The following is a 12,585-nucleotide window of genomic DNA, read 5'->3' on the forward strand; positions in this document are numbered from 1 at the left end:
GGGCAATCCCTGTGTGAAAATGACCTGTTTTGACTTTTGTATCAAAAGAGGAATGTTCTTAGGTCTCCGATAAGGGCACACAAGCTAATGGTCTTGCTAGTATATATTCTATATTCCTACACATTGAAGACAATTATCGAAACAATGGCACAGTAAATCAGTGCCGTAATTAAAGCTAAATAGTGTGCAACTTTTTTGGTGGTGACTTTTTTGGCCAGGCAGTGTATGTATATGTCGTATGTATGTACTATGTGCATTCCATGTATTTACTTTTAGATAACAGCACACATAAGACATTTAGGCACAATTAGATGACCCCCTCCTCCCACACACCTTTTTTAGGTGAGAACTGGAAGCTTCCAACGTTGTAGTTCTTTATCCCAAATGTAATGTTCTTTTTTGTATGAAAAATGTCGTAAGGTTCATTGTAAGGTGTAAAACCAAAGAAAAATCAATGGTTTGTTTCCAAAGTCTTCAAAATATAGGCTGAAAAATGCACACTGCATACTAAGGGTCTCTCTTGGCAGTTTGAATCGGGTAGGCAATTGAACTCCAAAGCTGTAGTAGACATTGAGCGCACAAAGCTGTACACAATCTCATTCTACATGGGCTATTTGACATACTGTATTAGTGTTGTTGAGTTGGACATGAAACACTCTCATTTCATTGCAGGTTTTTGCGTTTTATTGTCATTCTACACAGTCAAACGTTCATGGAACATGGAACTGAGGATAAAAGATAACACTTGCACAATGAATTCATGATATGAACCACATCAATCCTGAGGAGATACTCCACACGGACCATATACAGTACATGTAGCCTATGAGACGACATGCTAGCATAACAATCTGCACCTTCCTGACATATGTTTAGCCAGTCACATGATCATGCCATTTCATTATCAAATTACTATACAGATATTTACATACACAATTTGTGTTAAATAACCCACTTTTATGTTGCAGGGATTTGTGGTAGACCAAACTCATCAACCAGCACACCATCCTGAAATAATAAAACAAGCACAACAAAGTACTGTAACCATTGCAAAGTGCAAAAAAACCCATATTCAAAATAGTAGCCATCAATAATAATGACAAAGTGGTTTCACGCTCAGTACTTACCTTGTTGGTTTTGCTTTCACTTGGCATGCCCTCGGGAATGGAGGGTGCCGAGGATGCTTCGTCCAGGTACGTGCTATCATCGTCTAACAGTAACTCATCTCCAAGGGCATCCAACTCTGAGAAAATCAGACAGGGAAGTATGAGACCACATACAGTATCTTGACTATCAATGTTGTCTGAAGGCAACACGTATAACAATTATATTACAATGATTTACTTTAAAGTAAACTTGTTTGTAAAGTTCGTGACAGGATAAATGGCACTTCTAAATTTAGCATTTTTACCTTCCATGGGTATAAATTGCCAATTAGCTGTCTAATGATAAACTATTCCACTACCAACCTGTGGGCACCCAAAGAATACAACTACTAGTTGCTGCTTTAACCTATTTTGTCCTAAGCCTTTTTTGGGAAAGGGTGTCCTCTTTCTATTAAATCCTAAATATCTCAGACTCCGAAGCACATACAAACATGAAATGAGTTACATTTAAAAGCCAATACCCTCCCCTTGCATTGTAATGTGTTCATTCAGCTCTAACATACCCACATAGTTAATAAAACAGCTAAAATCTCAAAATCCTGTACATGTGTCTCCAGGACACAATGGGTTAATCAATATTGGTTGCAAGACTCTACCTGCTTCCAGGTCATCCTCGTCTATCTCTGGCATGCCATAGCTGCGGCTCATAGCGTCCTGGACCTCATTGGCATCCTCCATCATGTCCTCCAGTTGGTCCTGTAAGTCCTGGGAACCACAGGCATTCACATGTGTCAGATTTTTCCAGTCTTCCACATTTTGATCAGTTTTTCATAGCACTTATTGGTGACGTGAAGCCATGACCAAAGGCAGCATACCTCAATTTCATCCATTTTCACTTGCTTGTACGCCCTTTTCATTTCTTTTGCTCCAAGCTTCATGGCATCCACCTATGAATTGAACATAAAGTACTGTACATTTGTATGACAAACAATTTATCATGTAGCACAATTCTACTGAGTCCAACCACTACTTTGTGGTAGGCTACTACTTTTCTTTATAAAGAAGGAAGCCAAGTAGAGCTGGAAGATGAGGTGAGAACAACCCCAGCCCTTATCGCTGTGGTGAGTGTGGAGAGGTGTTACTGAGAGACATTTCTTTCTTTTTTTTTGTAAGTATTTTTTGGGGGCTTTTCAGCCTTTAATGTTTTTTGTGAGACAGGATAGTGAAGGAGAGACAGGAAGAGAGCTGGGAGAGAGAGACGGGGAAGGACCGGCAAAGGACCCGGACCGGGAATCAAACCCGGGTCGGCCGAGTGGTAAACGTGTGCCCTACCATATCAGCCATGGTAGGGCCACTGAGAGCCATTTCATTAATTCACTATCTGAAATTTGGATTAATCATGTATGCGTACATCTTCCCTCTCACTGGAGAACGGACTTCCTGTGATTGTGCGGCTCTTGCAGGAGAGCGTCTGTCCACTGATGGTGGACCGATCATCAAAAGTGCTTCACGGGGTCCGCATGCGCGGCCCACTGCACTCAAGAAACTGAGATACTTGTAGTTGGATCACATGGCGTATGGGGCAAGATCGCTGGCCGTGGTGCTGAAGTACTGCCACGGCCGAGAAATGTCTACAGTACACGGTCGACATTCTCGAGCTCGGGAGTACGTTGCTCCACTGAAAGCTCAGGCAGTATATGCAAATATGTGCAAGGTTTAAACGGAAAATGAGTTTCAGGTGGGTGAACACGCATGCCTTAGCCTGCCGATGCCATCCTATGTACTTCCACCCAAAGATTTTGGCTCCGAACATAGTCTGGCAAAACTCTTTAGCTCGCTTCGCTCACGGTTCTGCCAATCAGCAAATAGTTGAGGGGTGACGCAGAACTCGCGGAGTCTACTGATAGGTTAAAGGTACACTGTGCAGGAAATGGTCAAAAAGAGTACTGCAACTATGCTGCAAATTGAAACTGGGCTGCCTATTGCCAAATTTGATATTTTCATGAAAGTTTACGAAGTAATAAACTAATATTTCTGTATGGTCCAAGTACAGTCATTTTTGCAGCTAAAAATGGCTATTTCTGGAAATTCAAAATGGCGGGCCTATCCACTATTTGCTGAAAATATTCTACATCTACATTCTAACTACATCATAACAACATTGCTATGACAGTACAGAGAGCCTTAAGTAACAGATTAAGACATAGCCATTACAATTTTGGTGACAGTCGGGTTATAACATAGGCTCTGTGCTAAGGTGTTCATTTTAATTCGCAACTCCAATGAATTTAAATGGCAGAGTAAGTTCAGACCATCTCCCACCCTCCATGGAGATGGATTCCCCTTTTCGCCTTGCCAAGGCTAGGCATGCCTATCTTTACACCCTGAAATCCGACGAATGACAGATGAGCGGAGAATGGAAAGAAGGTGGTAATTATGGCATGTCAAATTTCATTACGCTTCTCCAGAACTTTCGTTTATAACAAAACATGCATTTTGGTCAATGGATCGGATGACAAAAGACCAACAAAGGTCGGCGTCTGCGACTGAACTTAATACTCGTGTATTGCTTGGTGCGTGCACTCCCAAAAAGTAGTAATCACTCAAGATAAAAGGAGGCGCACACAAGACTTGTGTGAAAAAGTGTAGGCACTGGAGACATTGAGAATGGACTAGCTCCGAAACGTCTGTTTCGCCAGTTAACCATAGACTTCTGTTGTTTAATTTCGGCTTCAATACACTTTTTCACACAAGTCTTGTGTGCGCCTCCTTTTTTCCATTATCTTGGGTCAATGGATCGGAGAAACATAATTATCATGAAATGATAAAAGGTCTGCAGATCATTTTAAATCAGAGGCCTATTTCATGTACATGCAGGATACTGGTGGGGGCCTGGTAGCCTAAAAGGCTAAAGATTGGGAAACTTCAAGTTCAGGCAAAGACAGAATTACATTTTTGAGAGGATTTAAATGGTCTGTTCTCTTTTGGAATTAAAATTAAAAACTGATAGTTCCCCCAAAACAGGTATAACTCTACAGGAAACACATGTCCTGCCAAATTTGAAATGAACATTTTAGGTGAATCCAGACATGTAGGGGTATTCTGCACACATCTACACACTCTAAACATCTATACACTAATGATTAAGCAATTTCTGGGATATACCATATGTTTTTCTTCACAGTCTGCTCTCAAAAGAAAATGAATGGTATTGTGGAAAAGAAGGTGCTTACTGTTGTTTTTGTGTCTTTCAATGTTTGAATGGTGTAGTTCGCTTGTTCCATATTGAAAGATTGCTGTGCAAGTTGATCTCTTTGGCCTTCATACCTGAAACAGAAAAGACCAGACATAATAACAAGGACAAAACAATGTTGATTTATAAAGTTTTTGGCTGTGCATATTGCATTGGTCATAAAATAAAAAGGCATTTAGTGGGAATGATTATTTTACAGTATTGATCAATTAACAATGAAAGTGTTTATCAGACCCAGGTATGCACACCCACAGTCATCAGACTGATGATGCTGTGGTGTGTGTGTGTGTGTGTGTGTGTGATGAGTTGTATCTTGGGACGTAATCAGTGCGGTCAGTGACTCGATTAAATTACTTGACTGTAGGGGCACTAGACTGCTAATAATTACAAGTGTAAGTTAGTGTATGATATATATGTGACATTTGAGTTGGACTGCACAATAACACAACAAAAGGGCGAGCCGGAGAACTTTGGCCGAAGGTATTGAACTTACATTCGCTTCTGCTTCAGCACTCGCAACGCTTTCTGCTTGACAGTGTTCTGTAAAAGGGACATTTTGTGAGTAATTATTCACAGAGTTGATACGTTATTACAAATATCAACATCTTGGGAGTGTCAACACGCATGCGTTTGAAAACAAAGTAGGGCGCCGGGGGGACATGGTGGTGGCCATTACAATTACGCACGGCTTTTCATGGCAGCTCCCCAACCCCACATGATGCTGACAGTTCACCCACCTTGGCTGGACCGTCTCTCATCTTTTTCATTTGATCTTTGAACTTCACTAGTTCAGAGTCAAGTCGGGCAATTTTTTTGTCAATGGATTCAGACCTAGCCTCCACCTGCAATGCGAGATTTTGTTGTTGTTAATAATATACAACAGTAGACCATGTTTGTTTATTTGCAAGATACCTTCTATCAGGCTTATTCAACGTATCGATGCTATAACATGCACTACAATGCCAGATCGACTGAACGTACAATGTGAACCGCATTATCAAAATAAAAAATAAAACAGACGCACTTGGACCACTTGGCGTTATATGATGGCATACATTACCGTTAGCAAGCTAACTCAGATTTGTAACCAGCCATCTGTCAAGTAGGCTAGTCCCCATCAGTGATGTGTAATAAACACGATCATTTCTGTCCAATATACTGACATTTCCGATGCAGTCCGACAAATTTGGGGCAGGGTCCTTCGGTTTACTCCTTCCGAAAATCCGATTCATTGTTAGTTCAAAAAACGGTGCAAAAAGCGCACGCCCGTTACAAGAAAACAGACCAGACGCGAATGTGGTATCCCGGAAATTGTGGACCAATGTAAGATCACTGAACTGGACACTACCATTGGTCAACAACCGTTTGTGCTCTCCTTTCTTGTATTGTCATTGGTCTGCTTCGCTACGAGGACCATGTGGGCCGCCGGCGTTATTTCATCCCGTGACAGACTATTTGTTTTGATGCTTTCTTTTTAAATGTGCCAACTGAGCTTGATTTTTCCCAATTTCCCTCTAAAGTATTTCTCAATGAATGAATTTGTACACCCCCATCCCCCATTTTTGCCAACATGCAGATTTTTCAATGTATTGTTTAGATACTGATTGTTTCCACACACACCGCAAGGCTGTCATATGTTTTCACAATGGTCCAATTAAAAGATACTCAAAAACTGAGAGACAGACCACCAAACAGATTGTGGCATTGCCACATCAAGGCTCCTGCTCACTTGTTCTTTACAAAATGCTGATTGAGGCCACATGGGTATATGAATTGTTTATTGATAGTTGGTATACAGGTCACAGTTAAATATGAAATAAAACAGCAAGTTAGACATTTGCAGAAAGTAGGGAGAGCAATATACTTCTCTTTTGGTGTTTTAGGTTATATAAATATTGTCTTTTTTATATACATATCCACAAGGTCGACCTAAAGGAGGCACATCTTGAAACTGTTTTTTTACAGTCTAAATGTCACAGACACAAACACACCAGTCAGTGTTCCACATTGAACACACATTTTCTATGACACATATTTTGACATACCTTAGATCAAAAATGTAATTTACTTTCTTGCAGATATATACAATGTTCATGAATAATAACCGCTGTAACTTATACAAGGCACAAAAATCTCCAATACAGCATCAATGATGACAGTAGCCCATGTACACTGTACAGTGGCTTAAGTAGAGTATAGCCTCTTCTGTGCTACACGGAGCATTATTTCAGAACAGAATTGCACACGACAGCAGATAAAAAGCAAAAATGATAACTCTGGTTTTACATTGCCTTCATATACATGACTGGTGCATGAATATCTGACAGTTTTAAAGCCCATCCAATATGACCAGCCTGTTCATAAATTTGTGGCTGTTGTGCAGCACATTATGAACAACTTCGCAAGTATACTTTCATTCATTTTGTCTTCTATATTATTTTCTATTTCAAAATAAAAACAATACCTGAACACTTTGTGTATGCTGTGTGTATAGCATGAACTATGTTCTAGTTCAGTGGTTCTCAACCTTTTTTGGACAAACGCCCCCTGGACCTCATCCTAAGCCTCCTACTTGGCTTCATCACAAGGCTGCCAAAGCCCCCCTTTGTATAAAAAAATGTAATGGACTAATGCCCCAAATGACAACTAAGCACCGCCCCCTCTCAACTGTATTCTCCTCAACGCCCCCCTAAAGGCTCCCCAAACGGCCCCTGGGGGGGCTGTACCGCCCCCGTTGAGAAACACTATTCTAGTAGAAGTAGTCACAGCCATTCGGATCCAACTCTGAGTAGTGTCTGTCTACCACAGCAATGAAGGTATCAAGGTCACCTCTTCATTCTCAGTAATAACATTAGCCTGCATTAATGTCCTCCCAACTAATTACTGTGTAATAATACAGATCAAACACTCCTGAGAATGTGTATTCTACAACTTACTGATTATTTCAGTGATATTGTGCAGCAGAACCTTCTAAATGTCATACTGACAATGAAAGCACAGAGGTATAAAATAAACGCGTTGGTGTAGTGATAGTGTAATAATGGTCTATATCAGTGTTTCCCAACCTTTTTTGTCTCATGTACCCCCTAAGCCTTTTTGTTGTGCATGAGTACCCCCCAAACTCATGTTTTACTTTGCCTTTTCTATTCCAGTGTGACTATGCTCCATGCATTTGTTAAAATTATATTTTTCCAAGTACCCACTGCAGTGTGCTCGCGTACCCCTAGTGGTACACGGACCCCTGGTTGGGAAACACTGGTCTATATGACCATGACCACACTGTTTATTCTATCAATAGACACTCAGTCTCAATCCATTATAACTCTTATATTGTGGTTTCAAAGAGGAAGTGCACCTCACAGAAAATAACACAAATGCAAACCGACACCTTCATTATGTCAGTGATTCAAACTACATTTTCATTTGGCATTAAATGGTAAATGGACTGCATTTATATAGCGCCTTTCCACTCATTCGAGCACTCAAAGCACTTTACATTGTATGCCTCACAATCACCCATTCACACTCACATTCACACACCGGTGGCAGTGGCTGCCACACAGACTACCACCCTGCCACCAGGAGCAACTTGGGGTTAAGTATCTTGCTCAAGTACACATCGATGGGGTCAGACAGAGCTGGGCAATAAACTGTATTAGTATACAGTTTATATTAGTATGCATATAAGTATGCAATAAACGGACATCCCACATAACACCTTATGTCATGTGACTTAAAGTAATGGGATAAGCCGTTTTCACAGAGATGTGTGTCCCTTCTGTAAAATCTTTGACATCAATATCAATGCCCCCCCCCCCCCCATCTCTTCTCTCTCTTTATAAATATACTATATCACTCTATGCCTGTTTCATCATCTACTTCCTCTCTGGTTTTGTCTCTCTCCAGTCCCATCCCTCAGATAGCAGACGTGATCTGCGTCAGGCCCAGGTCATTGGAGTCCTCTCTCCCCCCGAGGGAGTGGAGGGAGTCCAGCTCCACAGCTAGTCATACGGGCCGCCCCTGTCCTCCTCCTCCTCCTCCCCCCTGGCCCCCTGCCTCCCCGCCGCGCCCATCTGCTGTGCAGGCGTGCTCCCTCAGCGTGCTCCTCACGCGGCTCACCCCGTACGTGTCCCCCCCCGAGCCCCGCCCGACCCCGGGGCAGCAGAAGTCACGGAAGCACCTCTTGAAGTTCTCGTCCAGGAAGGCGTAGAGGATGGGGTTCAGGCTGCTGTTGGTGTATCCCAGGGCCACGCAGAAGAAGTAGGCCGCCATGACCTCGGTGGTCTCGGGCACGCCGCCGGGCATGAGGGCCTTGACCAGGATGAAGATGTGTATGGGCGTCCAGCAGACGACGAACACGGCCACCACCACCAGCACCAGGCGCGTGATGCGGCGCAGGTTGCGGTCCTTCTCCCGCGAGCCAGACAGCAGCCTCACGCTCTGCAGACGCAGCACCATGAGGGTGTAGCACACGGTGATGATGAGGAGGGGCGCCACGAAGCCGAAGATGAACACGCAGATCTTCATCAGGGTGTCCCAGTAGCGGTAGGGCTCAGGGAACTGCAGGGCGCACTCGGTCGTGCCTGGGAAAAAAAGGTGAGAAAATTCACATCGTTTGGCTCGTCTCGTCTCTCTTAATTACCTCCACCCATTCACTCCCCATGCTTCATGTGATTGACTAGATTCTCAGGGTCACGGAAGTGCCACTAGGGGCCACATCTGAGTGTCCTGTTCCATGTGACTATCAGAGATTCTTTAAGTATAGAGATATGCCAATGTAATAGGTTGCTATGGGCACCTAACATGACCAGGTTCCGGTCTGCCTAAAGGGGCGTGTCATAATACTCCTAGCATTGAATAGAACAGTCCTTAGGTCTGCCTAAAGGGGGATTCCCCCCCCACCCCCTGCAATAATAGAACCCGGAAACAATGGGCCAATGGAACCTCTCTTTCTCTACTCTCTCTGACTATATGCTACTTGTTCTTTGGCCTAAACCTTATGATTCTTGTGGATTGTATGCCTCTTTCATATTTTATCTCTGCTGGTCTCCTTCATTTCAACTCCACGTTTTGGTATTATTTTATTTTATTTCTCTTATCTATTTTATTATTAGGGCTGGGAATTGATTAAAAAATTATAATTTGACAGATGCTAAAACTTAACGCGCTTGGAGCAAAATGTGTGTAAAAAATAGCTTGTGTTGTACCATTATTGGTCTGAGTGCTTCCCAAAACCATGGCAGGAATGCCGGCCGCCGAGGACAGGACCCAGATGAAGATGTTGATGATCTTGGCCTTGAGAGGTGTCCGGAAGTCCAGGGCCTTCACAGGGTGGCACACTGCCACATACCGGTCCACACTCATCATGGTCAGGGTGAAGATACTGGTGAACATGTTGTAGTAGTCGATGGAGATGAAGACTTTACAGACCACTTCACCAAAAGGCCACGAGTTGAGCAGGTAGTCCGTGCTCTGGAAGGGCATTGTGGTTGTCACAAGAGCATCCGCCATAGCCAGGTTAAAGATGTAGATATTGGTAGCAGTCTTCATTTTTGTGTATCTAGAGATGGATAGATATTTTAAGGAACAAGCTGTCATTATAAGGAAAGGACAGAAATGAAAAAGGAAGCACAAATTCACACAAAATATAAAATAATAAACATGAATCTTTATGACACAGCATAAAGATTATGTAGCCTACATGCAGGCCTCGACTACACTGAAAGATTTTTTCAAAAAGTTTGCCGGTATGCTTGGGATCCACACGGGGACGCCAGAGTAAAGTGCACCGCTACATGATTATTAGGCTATGTGGAGAATGAGTTTATCACGTATCTCGGACTTGTTATTCTTGTCTCCATCAAGGTCGAAGCTTTATGCAATTAACCCCCGCAGGGGTACCGTGTTATGTGTAAAGAAACAAAACAATTTGATTAAATGAAGAGGATTTGAAACTTTTAACTCCGTGTTTTCTATTATTTCCCATTGTTCTTCACAGCCATATGAAGCAATCAGAATAAGACAAAAGAAGGATCTACAGACACAAAAACAATAACACGGACTGTAACGGTGTAACCAAAGCACTGTGTAAAACCGGTGGTTTTTTTACCTGATGATGACATACATTACTAGGCAGTTTCCCACTAACCCCACCACGAACACTACCGAGTACAAGGTAGTTATGATGGGGATGATAGGAGACATGGGCTCCGGGGGCCAGCTTTCATTCAGCGTGTAATTGTAGACCTCAGGCTGCCATGTGAAGTTTGGCAAACATTCTTCAGAATGCATCGTTTGGCACTTGTCCTCCTTAAATATCTCCACCACATCGCTCCCCATTCTTCACGTGAATCCCACAACACACAAAATAAAAACCCATCAATTGCCAATGTATGTATTGCACACAAGTTAAGTTATTATAAGGGAAAATAGCCCAATCACATACATAGTTTTAACTATAGCCTAGTCATACAGTTCGGCTGCCGAACAAAGATGATAGTAAAATCCACGATAAGAAACGTGTGGCACAGGCTGTATTTTACAAGTGCATGCATGCTATGCTGCAATACCGTTCTCACAGCTCTAAACTTATTTTTCCTACAAAACACGTAGCCAAGCTGGGATGGACTGCGCTTACCTTGTTTTTTTGCTCCTCGCAGAATGACCTCAACTTACTTTTTAAAAGCCACTCACAAACTCTTAAAATCCAGACTGGAAGCGATTGGCACTGCGCTGAATTCAGGAGGTCCGCAACAGACTAGCATTTCAGCTCCCTCTGCCTCTACCGCCTTTACTGCATGACATCACAGAGCTTCGCGCGGTGACAGAAGGCAATTCATGCAAGCATGTACACTCATGAACACACTCAAACACAGACATTCTCACGGTCAGTGCTAACCCACTTTTCATGCCGTTTGAAGAGACATATGGAACACTTTTAAGTCTATGTCACAGGAGGACATGCACCTGGATGGATAACTAAGAGCTTCAAAGTTTCTACAATTCAATATTTGTCATCACTTTACCAAATGCGCTGAGTCTACGATTAACTAGCATTCAGTAGTCACATTTCCAATGTGATAAACAGATTGAGTTAATTTTATGAAAGGTGATGGGGTTATGCAAAGTGTAGTCTATTCATGTTTCCCAACATAGAAGCCATTTTGTTTACCTTAGCAGTTGTCAGTATCAGGTAGAACATGACATTGAATGTCAGGCGTTTGACTGCATTGATTGTGCATAATCGTTTGCCAGTTTAAATGTATGTTATGCATACTTTTGTTGTAGTTTATGTCCGACCTTCGGCATGTTCCTTGAATTTCTCTCGGTCTTTAGACTATAATCACGTTTTCACAGTCTTGAACAGAACAGAACACCAATGAGTGAAAGTGTCCAGCACCTGCTCTCCTCACCACACCTCAGACAGGTGTGCTCTACTGTTCCACAGGCAGTTTCGGTTCGAAGGGCGCGAAAGACCACAGACGCGCAATGGCGCGAGCCGCGACCCTGTCCATGGTGCTGAAATGAGTGACGCCATCATCAGCTACCGGCTCGGCCAGCCGCACAAATGCTATGAGTGCAATTTCAAGGACAAAAACCCTAAGCATCATTCCATAGGGTCATCAGTGTTTGTATGTAGGCCTACTTACAAAGAAAGTCTCCCCCTACGAGTTGCATAATTGTTTATGCATTGTTTATCAAAACCCTATGAATAATAACAAGCGCATTAGGCCTACAAAAGATGGTTTTCCATAAACCATGTTTATCAATTGAGCTAGTGAAAGAGTCGACTAAGGTCATGCCAGAAGACAGTTTGATCTGTTCAGGGATCATGTACAATGTGACCTCAATCAGAGATCTATAGAATAACAATTGTTTAAAGATCTATCCTATTTAATGCAAGATGGTGTCACTAGACCAAAATGTAGCCTACTCACACAAGAACTTCTTTCTTTTTATATGTGGTAATTTTTTTTTATAAAAAACATATATATATATATATTAACTGTAACCGACAACATAATGTATAAGGTTTCTGATGTGTCTTGCTCAGTGCATCTAATCAAGATGTTTTGCCCTCTCTCTCCCCCCTCTCAGACATCATGGATAACCTGCCATGTTGCTAAGTAACACCATAGGGGACAATGTGATAGAGAATACGGCAAATATAGCTTCTATTTTCATTTTCTTTTTTAATCTATCTCCTAAAATGCTACTTGCATCCCT

General features: G+C 42.4%; 2 protein-coding genes across 2 annotated transcripts; both read right to left on the minus strand.

Moving 5' to 3' along the window:
* Positions 1 to 667: 667 nt before the first annotated feature.
* Positions 668 to 5,687, minus strand: chmp5a (charged multivesicular body protein 5a). The gene is made up of 8 exons (XM_063219019.1): positions 5,523 to 5,687; positions 5,097 to 5,201; positions 4,853 to 4,899; positions 4,340 to 4,433; positions 1,982 to 2,053; positions 1,763 to 1,871; positions 1,128 to 1,243; positions 668 to 1,008 (listed from the first exon to the last, which is right to left on the minus strand). The coding sequence occupies exons 1-8, from the start codon at positions 5,589 to 5,591 to the stop codon at positions 958 to 960; spliced, it is 663 nt and encodes a 220-aa protein (XP_063075089.1). The 5' UTR covers positions 5,592 to 5,687; the 3' UTR covers positions 668 to 957.
* A 2,677-nt stretch (positions 5,688 to 8,364) lies between these two features.
* On the minus strand, positions 8,365 to 11,077 carry oprk1 (opioid receptor, kappa 1). Its single transcript, XM_063219018.1, has 4 exons — positions 11,035 to 11,077; positions 10,469 to 10,699; positions 9,567 to 9,919; positions 8,365 to 8,942 (listed from the first exon to the last, which is right to left on the minus strand). Exons 2-4 carry the CDS (start codon positions 10,696 to 10,698, stop codon positions 8,365 to 8,367), a joined length of 1,161 nt encoding a protein of 386 aa, XP_063075088.1. The 5' UTR covers position 10,699; positions 11,035 to 11,077.
* Between the last annotated feature and the right edge of the window lie 1,508 nt (positions 11,078 to 12,585).

Source organism: Engraulis encrasicolus, chromosome 16, assembly GCF_034702125.1.
Source record: "Engraulis encrasicolus isolate BLACKSEA-1 chromosome 16, IST_EnEncr_1.0, whole genome shotgun sequence".
Classification (NCBI taxonomy): Eukaryota; Metazoa; Chordata; class Actinopteri; order Clupeiformes; family Engraulidae; genus Engraulis; species Engraulis encrasicolus.